The sequence below is a fragment of the Thalassophryne amazonica genome, chromosome 11 (genome assembly GCF_902500255.1).
Source record: "Thalassophryne amazonica chromosome 11, fThaAma1.1, whole genome shotgun sequence".
Lineage (NCBI taxonomy): Eukaryota > Metazoa > Chordata > Actinopteri > Batrachoidiformes > Batrachoididae > Thalassophryne > Thalassophryne amazonica.
Genome location: NC_047113.1, coordinates 59,092,615 through 59,118,644, shown reverse-complemented (window position 1 = coordinate 59,118,644; position 26,030 = coordinate 59,092,615). Strand labels below are relative to the sequence as shown.

General features: G+C 41.7%; 1 protein-coding gene across 3 annotated transcripts in view; it reads left to right on the top strand.

Annotated features, from left to right (window-relative positions):
- LOC117520585 (ecto-NOX disulfide-thiol exchanger 2-like) overlaps positions 1-26,030 on the top strand; it is a 260,220-nt gene that overhangs the window by 156,808 nt on the left and 77,382 nt on the right. For all 3 annotated transcript variants that reach the window (XM_034181900.1, XM_034181899.1, XM_034181898.1), the window contains exon 4: positions 6,616-6,768. In XM_034181900.1, coding sequence (XP_034037791.1) covers positions 6,616-6,768 — 153 coding nt within the window. The remainder of the gene's footprint in view (positions 1-6,615; positions 6,769-26,030) is intronic.

The following is a 26,030-nucleotide window of genomic DNA, read 5'->3' as shown; positions in this document are numbered from 1 at the left end:
TGTCATGTCTGTGATCTGCTTTTTTCTACAAAATTAAACAACTGAATGAACATCCTCTGAGGCCGGTGATTCCATAATTTTTGCCAGGGGTTGTACATGCAAACACCCTGGAGAAAAGATAAGCATTTGTTATGTGCAGACTGTTCTCTGAATAAATAACCACTTCTTTGACTTCTGCATCTCACTCATCCTCATTTCATGTCCACAGATGGCGCCATCCTTCCCACCGCTCTGCAAATGAGCCCTAATACACAAACGTATGTGAGACTATATTTGAATTCACTGTCATTCCTCATAACAAATCACCTACACTGAATTTCATATATGAATTTAGATTTGACAGGAGCTCCTGTACACATCATTCACATAATCACCTGGATTATCATCAACACATACATTATCTGTCAGTTATTCTTTAGCCAGAAGCTTTTCCCAGTGGTCTGACTGGAGCTGTGTCCTTTGTGCTGACTGCTTAGGATGTATATTGGTAAGATGCTGGAGGATTTTGACTGCATGTAGGTGGAGAGAACCAAAGCCTGAACACTCCATTAGTTGCATACACAGTATGTGTAATATAAAAACTGTGTAGTAGTTACATAGTGACAGAATTGGGACTTTCTAGCAATTATTTCTATGCATGGTCCATTTATATGAATGTAAGGTTGCATGTTAAAAAGGTTTGTTTTTAGGCTTTGATTTTGAAGTGTCAGATGACAGACTTTATTAAGGCAGAGCAAGAAAGCAGCGACTTATTTGAATATATCGTGACTATGGAAGGAGTCTTATTTGTGTCCAGGAGAAATGTTTCGGCTCATGCTTTTTAGTTTGTGCGGTCATCTCAACTGATTGTAGAATATTATCCATCAACCAGCCTCGGGTATATCTGCCCCCCAACCTCCCCACTCAGTGCAGACTGCTACGAGCAATCTTTACCCTGAAAATCTGAGAGCAAAATGGATGGGCAGCTCCAAAAGTAATTACTTTGAACAAGCCTCCAGGAAATGGATTGTTTAGTATCAGAGGATATGATGAGGAGTAACAAGAGGCATAAAGAAAGAATGTGTCATAACATTTAATGACAAATTTCTGTATGTGAATGTGCACCAATGTGTGTTTTACGGTACAAGGAAGAGGGTCTTAATGGAGGGATGTTTGAGTATTGCAGTTTTTCTTACATAAGAGAGAGTAGATACCTCAGCTCATGGACAAACAAAAATAGGAAATGGCAACTGGATAACTTTAGTGATGTGGTGTATTAAAAAACAAATTTAAAAGCAAGGATTGGTTTGGTTTTTTTTTTTTTTTTTTGGTGGGGTATTTTGTTTTTTGTAGACAGGTGACCACTTTCAGTGAAGAAGTATTGGGTACCTGGACAAACTTGTCATACCCAATTTTTTACACCTGTAACAGAAAGGGTTAGGTCTGGAAGCATACGCTATTGCTGCACTTTGCCACACTCACCATGCCACAAAACTACCCTATGTCTGGATTGGCAATCATGCAGCCATACAGCTGGTCTATCCCCATCTCTTGAAGGTAGCAATATATCTGCCGTGGTCTGGTGATGCGTAGGCATATTCCTGTCCTTTTTCCAATTGCTGAGATCGTCAATACTGATACAGCTGCATCCTGGATAATAGCTGATGGCTCCTCAAAATGTAGCTGGTACACAAAGTCTGTAACTTTTTTTTTATGGGTGGGGACAACATTTAAAAGGGAAAAAATATGTTTTTAAATGTATAAAGTCTCTCTTTCCGTGGCAGCATCCCAGAAACTCCTGAGTATTCTCCCTTAAAAATAAATAAATAAATAAATTGTTTTGTTTTTTACATTTGCAGTGTAATACAATAAAACAAGTAGGCAAATCCTGTATACACCCTGAGGTCCATTGGTGCCAGTGTTTTTACCTGGATACTGCAGCATGAAGCAGATGAAAGTCCACAACGCTTGTGGACAAGACAAAAGTCCATCACAGATTTTCCTTCCCCAACCATAGGTGGTGCCCATTTATGGCTTGGTGGACTGGGAAATGCAGATCGTCTTCCATGTCCAAGGACACAGACTTGCATGATTGGGAATTGAGCACAGGTCTATAAATTGAAAGCCCAGCTTGTGTCCTACTGACCTGTCTCCTGTGTCAAGATACAGTAGACGACAGTAAAACCCTATATTAGATAATCCAGTGTGTAACCCCACATAATGTGTATATTATAGAATGCACTTCATGAATAATCCTGCCAATCCATGTCTGTCCTTTTAGCATGAGAGCATCACAACAAGAGGGATAAAACGTGGCCACAAGCTGTATTGTTAAAAATGTAGATGAGAAAACCGTGGTGTAGCTGGAAATGGTTAAGTAGTAATAAATGGTGTTTATTGCTCACAGCTCTGCTGCATGCTGGCTTCAGGGTTTTTAATGGATGAAGATGAATACATAGGCTCAGTGTCCAGAGGGAACATGAGCAGCACTGCAGTAAAACTAGTAGCCATGCCCTGATGTAACCAGATCTTTAATCTTTATGAGCTCACTCTTTGGTTTGCATCAGCACATGACACATGAACTCATCAGAATGTTTGTGAGTTTTATCCCTGGAACAATCACCTCATTGGGCTGGGGTAAGTTTCCAAGCACACACCTGATCTAAGTAATGATTACATGTTGATGATGTATCCCAAACACATGATAATCAACATATCTACAGGTGTCATACTGGTATGCAATCTGCCGTGCCAGTGAGTAAACCCATTGTAAACTTTGTGCTGCTTCATACAAGTGCACAAAGTAAATTTTTAACTATTCCAAATCTTTTGCACACATTAATTATGTGAACTTCACATAAACATTACGCAAACAATTAAAACACTGTCAGTCTGAGTCTTCACGTCAATGCACCACAGCGGAGCTCATCTGAACAATTATGAAGCGATTAGAGGTGGTTTTATCAGCCAAACTGTGAGCGCAAATGATTAATCTGCTACAAAATAATTGTTTTGTATAACGCGGCACAAAGCGCAGCATCCAGCAGAACACAGCAGGTGGGATTGGTACAACGAATTGCGCCGCAGTGAGGGGATTAAATGCGTGCAGGAGTCAAAGCATCTTACTGCAGTCTGGGTCTCTGGTTCTATAGTGTGAGCGTTATGACAAGTGTCTCTGACTCAGATACGAGTTTTAATTGCCTTTTTGCAACATTCATGACAGAGTTGGTGTGTGTGTGTGTGTGTGTGTGTGTGTGTGTGTGTGTGTGTGTGTGTGTGTGTGTGTGTGTGTGTGTGTGTAAGGATAACTTTAAGATTAGCTTGATGTTTGGGTTTGATTTAGTTAGGTTAAGATAAAGTTGGTGTCAGTGTTGTCTCGTATATGTCATGGACAGATTTTTTTTTTTTCGTCTGTGCTTCAGGACTGAAGACAAATGGTTTGGATTAGGTCAGGGCTCTGTTTAGTCAAATAAACTCAGTTTACAAATTTACAAATTTTTTGATGTTAGTTGTTGCACAAAGTTCTTAGTCGGCTAAAGTTTCACGTTACCTGACTAAAGTTTTTAGCCTGGTACAGAGGAGGCTAATCTTATTTTAGTCAACAAAACCTCAGTGTTTTACCTCAAAAAATGGCAGCTATCATGTACCGCCATTTGAGGGAACACTCAAAAACACCCTTACATCGCTCGTATTCCTTCAAAAGGAGAGCTTTCTTCACTTTTGGCCATGGTTGCAGCAGGCGACAACTGTCATGTTGTGTTTGTGACAGTTCCCACATTAGCCACCGGGTGTCACTGTTATGCTGAGCAGCGTTGTGTGCACAACAGACAGTACAGTACAGACTTAGGAGGTGTACATGTAATAATATGTGTGTTACAGCGGTGACATCCTGTTCAGCTGCATTGCTGGGCGCTGCACCGAGCCTCTGAGGTGCGCATAATGCGACATTCATGTTATTACAAAACAACATTTCGTTCGCCCTCCCCGGCCGGGCTCCAGTGGAGGTGGACAAACGTGGCACAGCATGTCGGCAGGCTTTGTCGTGACCGATCGATCTCAGAGCTCAATCAGCCGCGATCACATCATTTCACATGCTGTTTTGATGCCGTCATAATATGTAAATTGTGATCAGGTGGCCGTCAGATTATACATGGACCGCCATTGAATAGGTGTCCCATCTTGACGGCGCCCAGAGAGTTTTGAACATGTGCGTCACACTCGGGGCCGCAAGCTGATTTTGACCAACTGTGTCGACTTCCACAGATGGCTGTGAGAACATTTTGGAACTGAAATCCAGTACTTTTCAGATGTGCGCCAATTCATAAGTCTGACACTACTCTGCGTGATTCCAGCTATGTGTGATGGGGGGTATACGGCTGAATCACAATCAAGTTGACCAACTGTGGTCCACAAGAGGTGAAAAATGAAGTTCCTCAGATGAAGATGAAAATACTTCTAAAACAATCTATGGCATCCAGAGCTCAATGCCTGAAAATATTTTTGAAGTTAACTGTCTTCATTGCAAAATTACAGCGCGTTGAACTAAACGCTAAATTCTGAAATTGGCTATGTACGGACATTACATGCTATTGTAATAGCTCTCTTGTACGTGACTATATTATCAGTTTTTAGGTTGTGATTGTAGTGTTCTTTGTTTGTATTGTCAGAGATACATGTGACCATAGTTCTTGGTATGGAATGCAATCAGCATATAAGGAATTATTCATGATTTCACATGGAAACAGCTCAACATTTATTTTTTATATGATCAAAAATAGAACATGACATCATTTCTGAAAAAAGTAACTCTATTGCTTAAGTTGAAACATCCATCCCCAAAGTGGGAATACACATAGTAATACATATATCAAAAGAACTTCTGTCAAAATTGTTTAATGCGACCTCTGCTACCATATAACAGAACTGAAGTTATCTATGTACGGACACTACACAAAAAAATCTAATTATTCAAAATCATGCTTTATTTTTTTATTTGTGTATTACTAAAATTTATCTACTGAAATATCAATGGTTTGCTGTTTACTATCCTGATTTTAGCACAATACATGATGCTATGTACAGACACTACACTATGTACGGACACTACGGTTTCAACTGTTAGTGTCCAAATGTTCAGTTCAAATGAGAATTGAAAAACAATTTTTCTGTTATGAATAAAGATTGAGCTAGACTACTGTTACATACCATTTGATCCACTGACATCCTTTGGGTAGAGGATTCTCCAGGGCTATGTACAGACGCTACAGGATTTTGGTGAACAAAAGGTGTGGTCACGAAACTCGAATTTTTGGCAAAACAAACAATCCAAATTCAATGATATTTACCATACTGTTAATACAACTGTAACAACCACCAGTTTATTTGAGTGTATTTTATTATTTCAACGCCTTTACAAGTGCTTACAAAACGAAAAATTGTAACACCGCAGATTTATCTGAAAAAAACAAAGTGTGAAATTAAATATTGTTCTATGTTCATATAGATATGTCATCATGGTTCAGATTGGTTGCTGTGCCTTCCTGAACCTGAAAAAAATAATTACAAAAATGAAATATCAAGTAATGCTGTATCAATTGAATTGAATATTTTGCATGCACCAGCATAACGGTAAAATTCCCCAAATTAGAGCACATAATTCGCTGTCACTCGAAAAGTTTTCATCCGATCTCTATCAAATTTGGAAGTTAAGGGCATCTTTTGGCAACAATGGAAATGACAACAAACTCCATACTTTTGAACAAACAGTTTATTGTAGATTGAGCTATAACATCAACATTTGCAAGTTGGTCAACTTGATTGTGATTCAGCCGATAAGGAATGCACACCTGAAAAGAGAAGTTAAGAATCAGCCATATGTTTAAAGTACAATGCATGATGAAATTACAATAAAATAACATATTTGTAATACGCCAACTAAAACACTTGTCGAGCATTACAGTGAGTCTCTTTGTGTATTTATTTATTTATTTAAAGGACATATCTCACACTACTCAGTGCTATCTTTAAAAAAAATTGTATACCAGATTATAAGTCATATCTTCCAAGTCTTTAACTTGTGCAGGCACTGATATAGCTGATAAATAAAAAGTATAAAGTAAAGTAAGCCAGAGTGTGTCAGAAAAAATGCACGACAAATGAATAGACATTTTAGTCATAATCATGACATTTGGAACAGACTTTTCAATAGCTGAAAGTCACTCCAGTCAGTCTTCCATCAGTTAGTTTCGTGCTCGGATTCAATCTAGGTTGCCTTTTGTGTTCAGAGAAAAAAAAAATCCCACATCAAATACATCTAAAAAAAAAAATGGTAAGGACACCCTGAGAGACACATACATGTACAAAATTAGATAAAAAAAGAACCTTTTTTTAAATAGCCGTGATGATGTGATATGTTCATGAGCAGTTATCAGAATATATGTAAGCTGATTCTGTGTCACTGGCAGTTTTATTACAGGAGCACATGAGGTAAAGTTTGCATACAAGCTGAGAACTGGCTAGAGGTCAGCTATAAGGAACAAGTCGTGATTAAATCTTGTTGATGTGCTACTGCTTATAACGGGTTTCCTTCCTTCCCCTGCACCCCACCCCCCATGCAAATTTCTCTACTGCCTCCAGAATTTGACCCCAGCCTTGGCATGATGACAGGAATACCTTTTAACCCCTTGATGCCCGGCCTGGGGGTGGTGCCCACACCGCTTTCTCAGGATCTACCAGTTGTCAAGGAGATCATCCACTGCAAGAGCTGCACTCTCTTCCCCCCAAACCCCGGTAAGAAAAGTGTGATGTTAAAACTTCATCCCACACTGGTTTGGACCCTCATTGTGTAAAAGAACATTACACAAAACAAGCACTCCGCTAAAACAGCCCAATTCTTTAATTACTAATTTTGGCTAAATGATCTGGGCATCTCAAGGCCAAGAGCTTAGCACACTGAATTACACAAGGACAATAATATTCCCTTTAGGGTGCTTTTGAGAAACTGAGTCCTGGTCACTTTCTACCAAAACAAAGTAAAAGTGTCAGCAGGGACAAATGAGTGTGGTTATTATCAGCAGATATCAGCATGTGTGTTTACGAGTAGTCTGTAGTGAAGAACTCAGATTGATGTTCTTTGATGCTTTCTCAGCTTCATATATTTTCATGAAAATGTAATTGAGATTTTGTCTTCCAGCAGGTTTTTTTTTAAAGGTTTTACAGTATGTGCACAATAGTGATACAAATGTTAGAGTTTTTAACATCTGCACCTGCCCGACCTACAAAAATTTGCGTTGATTTACAACCCGAACCAGACCCGCGGAGGGGAGGCAGGGAGGTAATAGGTCTGAACACATTCGCTCCCTATCTCTTTCTCACTCACACACACACACACACACACACGTGCGCACACACATGCACTTTCACACTCATGCAAAACCATTTTATTATTATTGTTTTTTATTTTGTTTTTATATCGCACCAAATCACACCAAAGCTGTCTCAAGGTGCTTCACACAACTAAGGTCGAACCTTACCAACCCCCTGAGACTATTCTAATAGTTACAATGTTTTTACTGTACAAAGGTTTACAAAGCTGAAGAAACAAAATATAGGAAATCTGAAAATCTGCTGCATCACCTTCAGGCATGGCATCTTGTGATCAGTCTGTCGTGGTTTTCGGACAGAGAGAAAAAGAGCAGAATCAGTTGGCCCAGAAAAACGACACCTAAGCCATAATTCATCAACTTTAAATTGACAGGAAAGCAGAGAACATACTAAGGTGATCACCGCCATTAGCCCCAAGTTTCACTAACAGACCCAGAATTTAGATAAAGTTTAGGCCGAGACCTGTTCCACTGCTAATAAAGTCACAGGTTGGTGGAATAGAGCAAGTAGATTAAACGGATCAAATCTAGGTTTGAGTCTTCCTTGTCTTCTGGCAAACTGTAACTGAAATATTGTACGTCTACTTTTTTGGGAGGTCCTATAGCTTGTACTTGTTATTAATAATCATTATTGTAATAACTATTTATATAGGACTTTCCCAGAAATCAAAGCACTAAACAAAATACACTACAATAAGAAAAGAATAACTGCCAATAAAAAAGTGCATTTCAACAATACACAAACATTCCAAATTAAATAATACAGACAAAACTTAAATCCGGTGTGATACCCCCCACCTCCCCCTCAAGAGTCACTTGCATGCTGAAAATTATGGCAAGTCAGAAATGTGTTTAGGTGTATTAATGTTTCAAACCTCTTGTCCATTTCGATCAGTAGAGTTTGGTGCACACCAAACAAGTGAACCCCAATCCATCTGAAAAAGTGATACTTGGTCCAGTTCTAAAGCCCCTTTCACATTGGCGTATTCGTAGAGCTGCTTATTGTGGCATATCGTCTATGCCGAGTTGAGCAGCTCTACGCCCACTTTTAGCAGCTCTATGTCGAGTTTTTTCTCCTTACACAGCAGTATGTCGAGTGCTACGTGCGCAGGACGGAAGAAATTAAACATGTTTAATTTTCTTCGGCGTAGAGCGCTGGACACAGTTTTAAGCAGGTCTGCGCAGCACAGCGTTACTGCATGCAAGGCTGTGCAACACGGCGCTCCTGTACCCAACCAAAAACTGAGTGCGTGAATCCATAGGAATCAGCTGAGAACATGATAATATGATCACACAGCCCACAGCACCTGTGTGTTCAGAACAGGGAATCGAACCTCACCTCAGAAATCCAGAAACAGCAGGTCTCTCTCTCTCGCTCTCTCTCTCTCCCTCTGTCGCGCTCTCTGTGTCTGATCAAACAATGCACGCTGCGACTTTAAAATAAAAGCCTTGTCAGTGCATATCGGTGCAATCATCAAACGCCCTGATCGACCAGGTCTGATCAAACCTGAATACACGGTGTGACTCTTTAAAATAAAAGCCTCATTGTTGCATGTCAGTGTGCTCATCAGATGTCCTGATAGATCAGGTCTGATCAAATCAGCGGACCTGATCGGAGCAACCGGAGCTTTAAAAGTCTAGAGTCACAGTGCTTCATTCACAGCAGCCTTTACCACAGCCAGACTCAGCAGCATCTGTACACAATGAAAATGATCCACCAAGACAAAAAATAATAAAAATATTAATAATAATGATTTAAATAACTCTGTTTCTGACATACACCACATCTTGCAGTAGAGAATAGAGCGCACTTCCACAGAGGCAGAAAATAGCAGCTTTGACTACATAACTGTAAAAACCTCATGATACAGTCCACTGTTTTCCAAGTGCAGTGATGTGTTCTGCACAGCCGGCAGGAGGGAACTGGGTTTAAATAGCAGCAAGGACTACACGTGACTGTGTGCACACATTAAAAAGCGAACACACGCAGCTGCAAGCAGATCTACGAACACGGAAAATGGCTGAATACGCGTGCATTTTGGGCATATTTCAATGAAACACAACGCCACAATACGCAGTTCTATGAATATGCCAATGTGAAAGGGGCTTAAGTGGACCATTGAATGGTTCATATATTGTAGAACACCAACACCAAATATCCAACCCAAAGTCAAATTTTGCATGTTCTGTTGTTTTTGCACAATTGGTTTTGGCGGAGTGTCTCTAACAAATTTTATAAGATGTGCACAGCTTGGAAAACGCAGAAAAATATTTAGAGGTATATGAAGTGTCCATGAAACTACTAACAGGGACGTGTCCTTCCAACTGACTGATGGTCCTCGTAAAAATATTCCAGTGAAACAAATCCAAGGACAAAGTGCAACCTTGTACCATTTTGGCACTTTCTCTGTAACCAAACAAAGAGACTGTAGGGGAAAAACTGCCTTAACAGTCCACTCCAGACCTATGTTAAACTTAAACTTTAGTACTCTCAGAGGAGATATTTAAATTGACTATCACGTTCTCTGCATCATTCTTATTCTAAAATGTTATTCTCCAATTATGAGTATAAATTCTATCCATTTCTGAGCCCAACCTAATGAGCTTTACTTAACCAGTCTTATTACAAGGCAAAAAATATTTGAGTCCTATTTTCGGGGCATCAGCACTTTGAGAAGCGCTTGGTATTAATTCATCATCGCACTGGCTTCATGAGAGTGCCCAGGCTCGCCTGCTATTTTGGTGGACACGGGTGCTAAATGTACACAAGCTGGGTGATACAAATCGCTAATTGCCATGTATGTGTTGTCTATTTATTATCCTTTCAGTCAGTCATATTGGGTGTCTCATAGCTCTTCCATGACTGTGCCAATTGTGTGTGTGTGTGTGTGTGTGTGTGTGTGTGTGTGTGTGTGTGTGTGTGTGTGTGTGTGTGTGTGTGTGTGTGTGTGTGTGTGTGTGTGTGTGTGTGTGTGTAAAATATTCCACCAGATGGTCAGACATTTTTGCTCAGCACATAAAATACTGTAGTTGTTATAGTGACAGACATTGGTCTACAGCATTGCAAATCTCCAGCCAGAGGCAGTTTATAGTTTTTGTGTTAATTGTAAAATCTCAGTCATTGTTTTATTTTGGCAGTAAAATGCCATGAAATTGCCCTATATTGATGACTGTTACAGATTAAACCCAAACCCGTGAAAATACTTTTATCTGTTTATGGTTACAGTAATTCAAATGCTATTTCTGTCATAATGGGCATGTGTTGCATCATATACCTTGTTTAAAAAAACAAATTATGACAATAAATACATAAAAATAAAAGCACGTTTTTTGCCAAAAACAGTGTGAAGAGGATCACACATGGTGTACTAACTGTTTAAATTGATGAGTGTCAGAATGTGTGATCTTTGCATCCACTTGTGTGTGTTTTTGTTATGTGGTATTACTTTCATATAAACAGTCACCTGCGGTTCAACTGCACATGCTGAGCACACTTAACCTAGTGCATACCTTGCAGGTGGTATAGAAGGAATTCCTTCCACATATCAAATCTTTGACACAGATCTCTTTCACCTACTTTAATACAGTAGAAAGCAGCTACAGATGACCTGTACAAGCAAGAATCATTTTATAGCTCACAACTGACTCATTGAAAGTTACCATGTGCAGGATTTAGTCTTTCATTAAAAAAATCTCCTTTAACAGTGGAATATCTGGATAAAATGCTGAAACCGACTTCTTCTGAAACTTCTCTGTTCTCTCACGACGTCCTGGATCAATAGAGCCTGAAATGTGGAGGATTTCAGCTTGAAACAGGCTGATGACGGCACCTGAGAGCGCTGAGCGACGTCTCGCACCGTGGGAAGTCCTTAAAGCAACAGTATCACCTCAAAATCTCTCATCAGCCGTTAAAATTTTCACTGAAAACCAGCTTAATTTTTCAAACCATGTCCACTTCGATGTGTCTCACAGGTTTAGAAAAAATTTTGATCAAACAAAGCGCCAGTCTCTCAGCAACTTCTCAGACAAAGGAATTCCGACGAGGGGCTGGACGACTCCTCCCACAAGGAGTACTCACAGGCGAATGACGTCACTGACAGGCGTGGAAAAACTCACGCATGCGCACGAGGGTTCAAGCATGTCTGACATAAAAACATATGAATGAAATCCATATAGTTTTTGAAAAAAATAAAAAGGACCTATACTTTATGGACAGACCTCGTATGTGAGAGCCACCTTCCTTGTAGTCATTACAAAACCGGTGGAGTAGCGATTTCTCATCCCTACTTAGCAAATATTCTTCAGTATCAGCTAACATGCACGGTGGCTACAGTTTCAGACCCTGGGCTTCGTCTAACCATCCGTCAGTTGTCTTCAAGGGGTCAGAAATTTGTTTGTCTCCAACTATCACCAAGAACTGGTTGTCATTTTAGACAGCAGCTCTCTCTTCCTCCTTTGTCAGCACCAGCGGTAGTTTCTGTAACGATGCAGCGTATGCAAAGGCAGCCAGCTCTTCTTTCCGTTTCTGTCCACTGCCATACGCAGTCCTGGTTGTAACAGGCAATCCACAGAGCTTACAAAAACGCTTTAAATCATCAACTTTCCAGCGGTTGAAATGGTCCAAATCATAGCACTCCTCGCTGCTTTCTGCCATCTTTGAATGTGGATTGGTAGCCGAAAAATTTAGTGTACCCATAATGCACTGCACGGCCCGAGATGTGCACTTCGCTTACTCTTTGCTGCGAGGCTTTGTTTGAAGCTGTAGTACATATGCCGGGCCTGTAGGTGGTGCTGTAACGCTCCCACAAAAGCCAGAGAGGAAGACCGTAGCCCATGCCCATAACTAATGTAAGCACTAATCAATGTAGCAGGCGACGCTACAAGTTTACATAGTCACACGTAGAGTTAAATAAAGCCTTTTAAGAGAAAGAGTCCGCATTGATCTGAAACAGACTTATTATGCTTTTAAAGTGAAGCAGTGTGTTTGTATATTTTTTTTTAAAAAACACTGTTTGCTCCATTGGCTGTTGGCTCCACCAACACAGATGAAGCGAAAGGATGCGCACTTTAAATGAATCATGTTTAACTGTTCCAAAAATTTTTTTTACCTATATTCAGATTTGCTAAGAGTTTTTAACAAAAGGCTGTACAGTTAATTTATTAGTGCAGCTGTTGTGGAAATGCTGAACTCCACAGCCATTTTTCAAAGGCTGTGTTATTTGCCAAGTATCCACAGAAAACAAGGAATTTGACTTCGGTTTGAGCTGCACTCTGTACGGCATGTATAAATATACACTAAACACTGAATAAATCACTGTAGTAAGAAGTGCAAAGGAAATGTGATATAAGAGAGAGAAAAAAGAACGTCTTGTCCACAGACAGATTTCACGGACCGCCTGGGCTTATGGTTCGGCAAAGCTCCAAAACTCTTAATGTGGAAAAAAATAAATAATTACCCAGGAAAACAGAGAGAGGGGGAACACCCTAAACTAAAAATCTGCATGATGGCACAGCGACATTGTGCCATTGCTTAGGGAGAGCCCTGCCAGTACTGATATTGTTTAAAAACACAAAAATACTTTTTATCCGATTAGTCCATTAACCCCTTAAGCCCTAGATCCTATTTCACCAAAATCACATACCCATACATTATGATTTATTTCTCAGCTTGTACAAGGTCAAAAATGCAAAAGTTTGGATCGGCTAGGGGATGTTGTGGATGCAAAAAAAATTGAAAGTAAATAATACTTGGTAGGAGTAAATTATTTTTTTTTTTTTTCAAAATAATGAATTCCGATTTATGTCTTTATTTGCTTGGCATTTCAGCTGTGGTTAGTTGATATGTAATTGAAGTGGATACTTTTGTAGAGGAGACTTCGCTTGACATTTTGATGTATAATAAATGTATGTTGGTGTCAGCATTGGTTAGTTATGAGTGTTTTTTTATTAATTGAGAAAAAGTGATTTGTGCTTCCACACATACTGCCAAGCCAGTCACTGAAGTCATTGGTGGCATCTACTGTGCTGTCACATTTTAAGTAAAATTTCAACTGATGCAGATCTGTTTAGGTGTCATATAAAACAATTAATGAATGTTTTCCATTTGTGTAATGGAAAGAATATTTTTCATTTGTTGAAAAATGGAATGTACCATTCAACTTGGCGTATTCTAACATTTTTCATTTGTATATTGTTGAACTGGTGAAAGGCAGTCTTTACAACAGAATCTGTCTGTCATCTCATCTTGAATGTTTTTCATTTATGGGTGTTTCTGTGTAAGCAATATATTTTTACCCAGAAGGAAAATGTTGTTTCCAGTGCTTAGTATCCTCCTAAACTTTTGTGAAGAAAATAATCCAGTTGTCTGTTATATTTTGGCCCTTCTTGGGAAGGATCCTTAATAAGGGCTCAAATCAACGTGACAGATCAGTAGCTTGATACTAAGGAAAGAAGCCTGTTGAGGTGGTTCACTTATCTGATTAGGATGCCACCCTGTGGAGGTAATACAGCCATGTTCAAATGGAGGGCAAAATCAGGGCAGACTCAGACAATGAATTCAGTTACCGGTACATGTCCCATCAGGCTTGGAGCGCATGAGTAGCTGAAGGACATGGCTGAACAGAAAGTTGTCCAAACGCTTTATTTAGCCCACAGGGCAGAGAAAGACTGTCCCAACACTTCACCTTTATTTATAGTGAAGACATTAGTCTTTGTTTCCCATTACACTTGCACAGGTTTTTAATAGTGGAAACTAGTGAGCTTCAAGGCACCGAAGTGCACTTTGTAATTGTCTGAGGGGAAATTGAGCTTAGCATCAAGGTTGGTGCTTAATTGATGCAAAGAAACACCATACTAAAGATGCAAAAATAGAATGCACATTCATAAGTATGTAGGAAAAAACTACATGTGCCAGAAAACACACCAACAGCAGTAAAAATCTAACTGGCTGATCCACTGAGTCACGTATGGACACTGAGTAGCTGATTAAAAAGTCCAGCATGGTTTGCAGTAATGGTGTAAGTAGAAGATTATCAAATGTCAGCATCGTAAATAGCAACTAAAACTGTTGTGCAGTTGATTTTTCATTTGTTGAAAAACTCAAAAAAGCATTAGTGTTGTTGAAAATGTTTTGTTAGCACAGTTCGAAACTCTGTCAAATTTTTTAAAAATAAAAAACTAAGAAATCACATGTACCTAAGTATTCACAGCCTTTGCCTTGAAGCTCAAAATTCAGCTCAGGTGCCTCCTGTTTCCACTGATCATCGCTGATATGTTTCTACAGCTTAATTGGAGTCCACCTGGGGTCAATTCAGTTGATTAGACATGATTTGTAAAGGCACACCTGTCTAAATATAAGGTCCCACAGTTGACAGTGCATGTCAGAGCACAGACCAAGCATGAAGTCAAAGGAATTGTCTGTGGACCTCTGAGACAGGATTGTCTCGAGGCACAACTCTGGGGGAGGGTACAGAAACATTTCTGCTGCTTTGAAGGTCCCAATCAGCACAGTGGGCTCCATCATCTGAAAATGGAAGTTCAGATCCACCAGGACTCTTCCTAGAGCTGGACATCTGTCTAAACTGAGAGATCAGGGGAGAAGGGCCTTAGTCAGGGGCAGGGCTGTACGCTTAGCTTTTTCACTAGGAGCACAGGTGCTCCTAAATGAAAACATTTAGGAGCACAGATAAAAATTTAGGAGCACTGTGAAATTTCTTGATACAATTTTATTATTAACGCAAAGACACATACTGTACAGAGAGTATCTTTTCCACACACACATGCACATTTTATATGATTCTATTGTTGTATTTATTTCCTTTTCTATCGTTATTTACATCATTGCTTTTGTCCATTTCATTACTTTTTGCTGTGTATTTCTTGTATTATTTTAAACCCTCACACACACATAACATCCCGGTCCCACTTTTTGTACTCAGGTCGCCTGCTACGCTTAGCTACATTCAACCAACGGTCCACAGCAGTATTCCTCTGCAGTAGTTGCAAAACATCATGCTATCCTCATGCACTAGCCACGGAAAGATCTTAACCCAGTCTGATCTGAATTTATGAACTTTGCTAGTAGTTCTAGACCTACTGCCAGTTTCACTGCCTGTTGCCATCTCCTCCTGATCCTCCACACCATTTTCCTCATCTCCCCAGGTTCCCTCCCCTGGTTCCTTGGGTTTCCTTTGAAAGTACGACAAAATCATTTTCTAGTCTCCTCACACACCTTTCATTGTAAATGTAGCTGCTATGCTAGTGCTCGCTTATCTGACTGCACGAGCTAGTCGCAAGCCAAGACTCAGACCGTAGCGAATCAGTGCAGCTTGTGCGTTGAGACGTCACCGCGTCATCACAAGAGGTCTACATTTCCCCGCTCGGTCACATTTTACAAGGGAAGGATAAAAAAGGAAATATTAAGTTGTAGACTCTTGTCGATTTGTACAGATGTGGGAATGGTTTTCTCTATGGGATATACAGTGGTCCCTCGTTTATCGCGGGAGTTACGTTCTAAAAATAGCCCGCGATAGGCGAAATCCGCGAAGTGGCCAGCGTTATTTTTTACAATTATTATAAACGTTTTAAAGCTGTAAAACCCCTCACTACACACTTTATACACTGTTCTCAATCAGGCATGAACATTTTCTCACTTTTCTCTCGTGTGTAAACACTCTCAAAGTTAAAACCTGAGTAGAAAAATAAGACCAACCTGTTTTCAGGCCCAAACATTTGTTTGAGAAATAAAAATAGAACGTTTTCCTATAAATAATTATGATGGCTTTTAGAACTAATGAATTTAATTTTAATGATCAATGTATGAGGTTGGACACATAAGAAATTATTAATAGTGACTGACCAGTATTTCACAGTTCCTCTGATCGCGCCTCTTCATCCCGGCGCCGCTGCGCTGTCACGTCTTTTTCCACTGACTCACACCTCGCTGCAGGTGTCATTTTCCGAGTGTAGAACACAGTTATGGGTAGTTGTTGGCGCTCTTTTTTCTTCTGGGTGAGAAGATTCTTATAAACAGACACACAGAACACAATGCGCGTGCTCTCCCTTCGCGGTGTCGCAACCGGCTGCTTGATGAGGCCGCGGAACACAATGCACTGTAAAAAAAAAAAAAAAAGCATGCAAAATTGGACTAAAAAAATCCGCTAAACAGTGAGGCTGCGAAAGGTGAACCACGTTACAGCGAGGGACCACTGTATTTATTTTAGGAGCAAAATGCGAATGAAAGGGTTGAAATACATTCTCGCACACGTGCGCCCGTTTTATTTTTTTCCTCGCACAATCAAATTTTAGGTGCAATATGCGAGCAAAACGCTCGCACTGTACAGCCCTGAGGGAGGTGACCAAGAACCTGATGGGCACTATGTCAGAGCTCCAGTATTCCTGTTGAAAGTGGAGGACCTTCCAGAAGGACAACCATCTCTGCAGCAATCCACCAATCAGGCCTGTATGGCAGAGTGGCCAGATGGAAGCCACTCCTTAGTAAAAGGCACATGGCAGCCCAAGTGGAGTTTCCCAAAAGGCACCTGAAGGACTCTCAGACCATGAGAAACAAACTTTGAACTCTTTGGTGTGAATGCCAGGCATCATATTTGGAGGTAACCAGGCACCATGCCTAGAGTGAAGCATGGTGATGGCAGCATCATGCTGTGGGGATGATTTTCAGTGGCAGGAACCGGGGGACTAGTCAGGATTGAGGCAAAGATGAATGCAGCAATGTACAGAGATATCCTGGATGAAAACCTGCTCTAGAGCCTGCCGGACCACGTTTCTTATAAGTTATTCATAAGTCGAAATACGTCCATTAATGCTGTCCATTGATTGGCTCACAGCTGTAGTCCTCATGCAAAGAGACTGTTTCAAATATTAAAACCATTCACACACAGAGTAAATATAAAGTCTTAATCTTACCTGTTTGTTTCAGTTGGATTCTTCATCACAGCCTGATGAAAACTTGTCCACATAAAGTGTCCTGATATTGGGAAATGACGTCTGAAAATACTTGTACTTTAGTTCCTTGTCGTGGCAGAAGAAACGTAGCAGCATCTTGATATGGCACACCTGTGAGGTGGGATGGATTATCTCAGCAAAGGAGAAGTGCTCACTATCACAGATTTAGACTGGTTTGTGAACAATATTTGAGGGAAATGGTGATATTGTGTATGTGGAAAAACTTTTAGATCTTTGAGTTCATCTCATAGAAAATGGGAGCAAAACCAAAAGTGTTGCGTTTATATTTTTGTTGAGTGTGTGTGTGTGTGTGTGTGTAATATATATGTGTGTGTGTACAAACTTCAGTTTTTACATATATGTATATATACAGTGAGGAAAATAAGTATTTGAACACCCTGCAATTTTGCAAGTTATCCCACTTAGAAATTGTGGCGGGATCTTAGGTGCATGTCCACTGTGAAAGACATAACACTGGTCAACAACAAATTTGTTGTCTGCGTTTTTTCAGCTGATTTAGGACGAATCTGATGCGCTGAATCCAAAAATCACATTAGTTTTGCTCAATCAGGTCAAGTTTTTGAGTTATGGCCACATGTCGTTTTTTACGTTTTTGTTCACATGTACGCATGTGTTTCTGTGCATGTGGGATAGTAGGGACCGTGCTCAGCTTTACACGAAGGAGGACTGGCCTGTGCGGGAGGAATTGGTGCCTTGCAAAGAAAGGAACGTCATCAACGACCCTCTGGTGGACAGAGACAGAATACTCTTCCCACCGCTGCACATCAACCTCGGCTTAATCAAGCAGTTCACCAAGACTCTGGACAAGGATGGTGACTGTTTCACTTACTTGTGCCAGGCTTTTCCAGGATTGACCATGGAGAAGTTGAAAGCTGGCATCTTTAATGGTCCTCAGATCCGTAAGCTCATCAGAGATCCAGAGTTCGAAAACTCAATGAACGAAGTGGAACTGGAAGCGTGGAAGGCATTTGTTCTGGTAGTAAAGAACTTTCTTGGCAACAATAAGGCCAGAAACTACGCAGAACGTGTCAACAACATGCTGACTGCTTTCAGAAACCTGGACTGCAACATGAGCGTCAAGATGCACTACCTATTTTCACATATGGACTGGTTTCCTGAGAACCTGGGTTCAATGAGTGACGAGCAGGGGGAGAGATTCCATCAGGACATGAAAGAGATGGGGCCCAGGTATCAGGGTCGCTGGGACGCAGTCATGATGGCTGACTACTATTGGACTCTGAAGAGAGACCTCCCTGCCGCTGAGTATTCCAGGAGATCGAATAAATGGAAGTTCAACCCCTGAAGTTTGAACAATGGTGAAGCAACATGCAATTTATGTGTACTTACCTTTATCATTGCCCACCATTCAGTTTACAGTAATCAATGTTTCTATCAGGTAATAAATATATGTTGTTGGAAAAACATTTTTTTCTCTTAAAAACATATTTAGGATGGTATGTGTTGACAAAGTCAGCTGATAATGCCACAAAAATGTAATCGATTTTGTCACAAGATCTGATTTTTTTTTTTCTTTTTTTTTTTCAAATCAAGTTTGCACAAAAACCTGACCTGATGGAGAAAAATGGATGCCATTTCCTTATTCAGCAGTGCAAAAATACCCTAAATCAGTTGTACAAATCTAGACAACATTCAAAAAGTAAAAAATTGTTGCCCAGTGTAATCTAAAAAAAAAATCTGGAAATCACAATGTATGATTTTTTAATAATTTATTTGTATGTTACTGCTGCAAATAGGTATTTGAACACCTACCAACCAGCAAGAATTCTGGCTCACACAGACCTGTTAATTTTTCTTTAAGAAGCCCTCTTATTCTGCACTCTTTACCTTTATTAATTGCACCTGTTTGAACTTGTTACCTGTATAAAAGACACCTGTTCACACACTCAATCAATCACACTCCAACTTGTCCACCATAGCCAAGACCAAAGAGCTGTCTAAGGACACCAGGGACAAAACTGTAGACCTGCACAAGGCTGGGATGGACTACAGGACAACAGGCAAGCAGCTTGGTAGAAGACAACAACTGTTATGATTATTTATTAGAAAGTGGAAGAAACACAAGATGACTGTCAATCTCCCTCGGTCTGGGATTCCATGCAAGATCTCACTTTGTGGGGTAAGGATGATTCTGAGAATGCTCAGAACTACACAGGAGGACCTGGTCAATGACCTGAAGAGAGCTGGGACCACAGTCACAAAGATTACATTAGTAACACATGATGCTGTCATGGTTTAAAATCCTGCAGGGCAGCAAGGTCCCCCTGCTCAAGCCAGCACATGTCCAGGCCCGTTTGAAGTTCACCAGTGACCATCTGGATGATCCAGAGGAGGCATGGGAGAAGGTTATGTGGTCAGATTGCATAATAAGCAAGGAGCTCTTGGTTGATGAGTAGTTAGAAATTCATCTAATCAATCATGTAGGTGTACTAACTGAAAACTGCTTTTCAGGGCTGTGAAAACTTCACGGATCCGCGGGATTCTGCGCATTTCATCATGGGAGGGTGGGCGGGGTGTTAGTGTTGTACTCTTTAATCGTGATCATCACTGAGTTTTTAAAATGCTTATTGCAAAGTGTTCTCTTTTTTATGACATCGTGCAAGTTTTAGAAGTCCACGGACACTGATCTGTGTATTACAGATACAAATCAGTTTCCTCGGATCCGCGGAGTTTCGAGGAGGGAAAATGCCACTCAAAGCGTAGCTGTTACGACACTGTGTGGCTCCTGTGCAACACTTAAGATAAACATAGCATGTGGACATCGCAAACTTTTAGACTTTCAAGTTTGTAAAATAAGAACTCTGCAGCATGTCTGTGTCACGATCGACGTCGGACAGAGAGAACATGGCGAGAAAAGTCTTATACGGACAGTAATCCGTGGATTGTAGCTGGCTTCATTAATGCACCTGAAAGATAAAAGAAACACGAAAAGTGAACTGTGCCCTCTCAGGAACACACGGTAAGAATTTTTCTCTCCCTGGAAAATAAACATTCTTCTGTTCAAACAGGATTTTAGATGAAATTATGTGACTTTTTTTTTCATTAAACTAGACTTTCTTTCATTGTAAAAAAGACTGTGTGGCTTTGAATGGATTTAGGCTACATGAATTTAAACAAGAATATAAGTGATTTTTTACTATAAGGTATGTTATTGATATTTTACCATGGTTTTCCAAATATTCTACAAGCTTTAGCTGTGGTTTTTGAAATGCTTTAACGGTCTTTTCAGTCTTCATGAATTTCCTGTAGTTCATCTGTTCTGAGTTAATGCATAATTTGGTTTACAATTAAAAGGAAAATCATACCAGGTCCTACTTCCATGTCATATTCTGTTATTTCATTATCATTGACACGTCAAATAAAAGGTTGAATATAGGATCGTTTAAATATGCACAAATTTTAAGATTTGTTCTTCCGAGAGATGCTGAAAAAGTATCATTAGATACAAATTTAATTCTGGGGCCCCACAGGGCCCTAGACCCCGGCTCCTGGGGGGCTGTGCTCCCCCAGACCCCCTGAAAATTTTCTTCGGATTTCACAATTTTCATTTCACAGCCCTGGCTTTTGTAAAACTTCTGTAAATCCAGAAGAATATGGCAGACCTCCAATAAGGATTTCCTCAAGTGTGATGCAACAGATTTGGTTTAGATATTGCTATAAATAGTGTTTGTGATGAAAGTACAAAGAGCCGTCTTCCACAAAGATGAGATACAATCTGGGGATTTAACTTCTACCAAGAATCTATTTTAAGAACTCCATCCATCCATCCATTTTCTTCCGCTTTATCCGGAGTCGGGTCACGGGGGCAGCAGCTCAAGCAAAGCCACCCAGACCTCCCGATCCACACACACCTCCCCCAGCTCCTCCGGGGGAACCCCAAGGCATTCCCAAGCCAGCCGAGAGATGTAATCCTTCCAGCGTGTCCTGGGTCTTCCCCGGGGCGTCCTCCCAATGGGACGTGCCCGGAACACCTCTCCAGCGAGGCGTCCAGGGGGCATCTGGAAAAGATGCCAGAGCCACCTCAACTGACTCCTTTCGACGTGGAGGAGCAGTGGCTCGACTCCGAGCTCTTCCTGAGTATTTTAAGAACTACGTTTGAGAAAAGCTGCACAGAAACTAGATGTGGTCCACAGCTCGTGTACATTTTGTCTCGAGATGTTATGAGAAATTTGCAGAACTGAAGCTCACATTGCTTCAATCAAATTGTCCTATTTTTTACAGTCAAATTGAGCTCCCTGTTGGCCTGATTCTGGCTCTTTAAGAACTCATCAAAGGCATTGATATTTGCTTGTTATAAGAAAGTATTACAGGATATTATCTACTTGCTTGCAGACAGGATTTTTTTTTTTTGTCCTTCCTTCAGAATGAGCAAATGATAAATTTTAACCAGAAGGTAACCCTGACTTTGGATTAGTTCTGCTGCTTGATACCCTTTTAGCCTTTTAGGTGCTATAAATAATCCATTTGGTGGCTTTATTTGTTGTTTTATTATTAGGGAGCATCCTTAACAGTTACTCATGCTTGAAAAGCTTCTTCATAATGTGAAACAACAGTTCAAGGGCTTTCCAAAACGCTCAGCTCTTGATTCTGTCAAGTGATGAGAAATCTCTTTTGAGCTGCTTGCACTGTATTTTTTTTCACTCTGTTCTTTCAGTCTCCAACCGAAAAGCTTGTGCCTATTTCTGAGGATAGGAATGAAATGGAGCAGTAGATGAGTTTTGTTTTCACCACCATTGACTGGTGCTGCAGTCAATGCTCTGTATTGATGCTCAGGCTTTGCCTTTTCACCAATTAAATAAAAGGTCAAGAGACCAGAACTCCTCCATTCAGGGATGCTGCTCGTCAGTGAAAGACAATCATGTATTGATTGACAGTGATGGCAAGGTTTCTGCAGCAGATATCCACAAAACAGCATCCTCAGTATTCATCTAATTGGGTGGTTTGCTCCTCATAGATGCCGTTAATTGTATTCATCATGGATGACAAACATGGTATATTGGAGATTTGATCATTCGACACTCATCAACACTCATCTGTGTGAAATAAGTGATTTCAGCAATGCAGGATACATTTCAGCTGAGAGGATTTGCGATAATTTTGTGTCCAAACGGATTTAATTTTCATGCATGCAGTGGTTTCATATTGACATTCATCTTACAAAAGACACACTGCAAATATTGCTCCAAGTTATTATTGTTATTCATGCATTGAGATTAAAGGTGATAGAGAGAGGTTGAATGGGGCATTAATCCTTGTTCTGTGATGTGATATGTAGCCCAAAAAAAATTGGTTGGGTCTGTAATGGCTCAGAACCTTCCTAAAAGGCTCTCCGAAACAGCTATGTTACTATGCTGGGTTTAGAATGCCTCGTTTGCTTTTAATGGCATCGTTTTGGAGCTTATTTGGCAACCTCATTATGAAATGCACGTAGGTGTTGGCACTGATCGGTTGCCGTTGTTTGATTGGCTGCCCTTGCTCTCACTGAAAATGCCACTAAGAGGATTAGGAAAGTCTCCGGTTCAACTCAGAACAGAATGAAAATGATCGCTGATTCGCTCATTTCGTTGTCAATCAAAAATGGATTCAGCCTCAGACAGATCATCCAATCATCATGCAGAAGCTGGGCGTCCAGGCCAGCCGAGGCCAGCCCACTGCCCCATAGACCCCCAGACACGCAGAGCCTCCGATGGGCGGGACAAAGCCCAGCATTTATCCAATGACTCTTCTCATTTTGCTGCACTTGTGTCGCTATTGAAGTCTGTGGACGACGGTTTAAAGCACTGTGAAGCTGCGGGTTTGAGTGAGAGGAAATCCGCGTCGTTACCAGTGATAAGAAGCTGATTCTGAACAAAAGTTGAGCGCGTTGTAGCGAAAACGAGATGACAGTAATCTTCACTAACTTATTTAACAGATTACGTTTCAACATTGCTGTTGAGTGATAAATCTTGTTCCTCGCCCACCAACATGAAGTCAGCCAGAGGCTGACTGTGACATAAAGTCCAGTCACAAAATAATAATGATAATAAAAAAAAAGATCCAAAATAAATTTAAAAACAAATTTAAAACAAAAGAAAATGTGATACTTACAGGCTGTACTGATTGCTGGGGTTGATTTTGTCGCAAAGTCGGAACTGACCCTCTACTGAGTATTAAATGCCAACTGAAGCCAGCTCGAAATTGTGCAAGGTTTGTGAAACAGTCCTCCGTGAAATGCGCAGAGCAAAGAAATAGTCGGTGGATGTATGTCCTGGGGATGCGGTTAAAAATGAATAAAAGCCAGTGATCACATACATTGCTTTCCGTGGGAAGAATATGTAAAGATCGTAGTCCACTATGACAGCCTGGGAAGGCACACCTGTAGCTCGCCATTGCTCCTCTTCCAGTGGTAGGAATGGGTGGGCACAACCTTATGAATAATTAATTTCGAAGGGGCATGTGTGAAAGGGTGTGGGTGTGTGTGTGTGTGTGGGGGGGGGGGGGGGGGGCTATTGGTGAAAAAGTGACGTAACTTTTCTCTCAAAAACGGATTGGCCTGTTTTCTGGCGGCAATTCAAAAAAAGAGAATTACTTGAAACAGAGGTTCTGAAACTTGCTGGCACTTCGTGTGTATTCCCCACAGCGGGGAGACTCTGAACTAACACCAAAAACATGAAAAGATGATTTTGATTCTCTATCCCCTTTAATTATTTTAGGTCACATGGTATGTTTTACAACCCCAGGTCCAGTGAAGATGGGATGTTGTGCAAAATGTAAATATAAACAGAATGCATCCATCCATCCATTTTCTTCCGCTTTATCCGGAGTCGGGTCGCGGGGGCAGCAGCTCAAGCAAAGCAGTCCAGACCTCCCAATCCACACACACCTCCCCCAGCTCCTTCGGGGGAACCCCAAGGCATTCCCAAGCCAGCGGAGAGATGTAGTCCCTCCAGCGTGTCCTGGGTCTTCCCCGCGGCCTCCTCCCAGTGGGACATGCCCGGAACACCTCTCCAGCGAGGCGTCCAGGGGACATCCGCAAAAGATGCCCGAGCCACCTCAACTGACTCCTTTCAACGTGGAGGAGCAGCGGCTCGACTCCGAGCTCCTCCTGAGTGACCGAGCTCCTCACCCTATCTGTAAGGGAGCGCCCAGCCACCCTGCGGAGGAAACTCATCTCAGCTGTTTGTACTCGCGATCTCGTTCTTTCGGTCATGAGCCAAATCTCATGACCATAGGTGAGGATCGGAACGTAGATCGATCGGTAAATCGAGAGCTTTGCCCCCCTACTCAGCTCTCTCTTCACCATGACGATCCGATACAGCGACTGCATCACTGCAGATGCTGCACCGATCCATCTATCGATCTCACGCTCCATCCGTCCCTCACTCGTGAACAAGACCCCGAGATACTTGAACTCCTCCACTTGAGGCAAGGACACTCCACCGACCTGAAGAGGGCAAAGCACCTTTTTCCGGTCGAGAACCATGGCCTCGGATTTGGAGGTGCTGATTCTCATCCCGGACGCTTCACACTCGGCTGCAAACCGCCCCAGTGCCTGCTGAAGGTCCTGATTTGACGAAGCCAACAGAACCACATTGTCCACAAACAGCAGAGACGAGATTCTGTGGTTCCTAAACCAGACCCCCTCTACACCCTGGCTGTGCCTAGAACTTCAATCCATAAAGATAATGAACAGAACCGGTGACAAAGGGCAGCCCTGGCAGAGGCCAACGTGCACTGGAAACAGGTTTGACTTACTACCGGCAATGTGAACCAAGCTCCTGCTGTGGTCGTAGAGGGACCGGATAGCCCTTAGCAAAGGACCCCGGACCCCCTACTCCCGGAGCACCCCCCACAGGGTGCCCCAAGGGACACGGTCAAATGCCTTCTCCAGATCCACAAAACACATGTGGACTGGTTGGGTGAACTCCCATGAGCCCTCAAGCACCCGATGGAGTGTGTGGAGCTGGTCCAGTATGCCGCGACCAGGACGAAAACCACTCTGCTCCTCCTGAATCAGAGGTTCGACCATCGGTCAAATTCTCCTCTCCAGTACACTGGAATAGACCTTACCGGGGAGGCTGAGGAGTGTGATCCCCCTGTAGTTGGAACACACCCTCCAGTCCCCCTTCTTAAACAGAGGGACCACCACCCCGGTCTGCCAATCCAGAGGCACTGTCCCCGATCGCCACGCGATGTTGCAGAGGCATGTCAGCCAAGACAGTCCCGCAACATCCAGAGACTTAAGGTACTCAGGACGGATTTCATCCACCCCAGGAGCCTTGCCACCGAGGAGATTTGTAACCACCTCGGTGACTTCGGCCTGAGTAATGGATGAGTCCGCCTCTGAGTCCCCAGTCTCTGCTTCCTCTTCGGAAGATGTGATGATGGGATTGAGGAGATCCTCGAAGTATTCCTTCCACCATCCTACAACATCTCCAGTCAGGGTCAACAGCTCCCCACCCGCACTGTAAACAGTGTGGGTGGAGAGCTGCTTCCGCCTCCTGAGGCGCCGGACGGTTTCCCTGAATCTCTTCGAGGCTGACCAATAGTCCTCCTCCATGGCCTCCCCGAACTCCTCCCAGACCCGGGTTTTTGCCTCTGCGACCGCACGGGCTGCGGCACGCTTGGCCTGCCGGTACCTGTCAGCTGCCTCCGGGGTCCCACCTACCAACAAAGATAAGTAGGAGT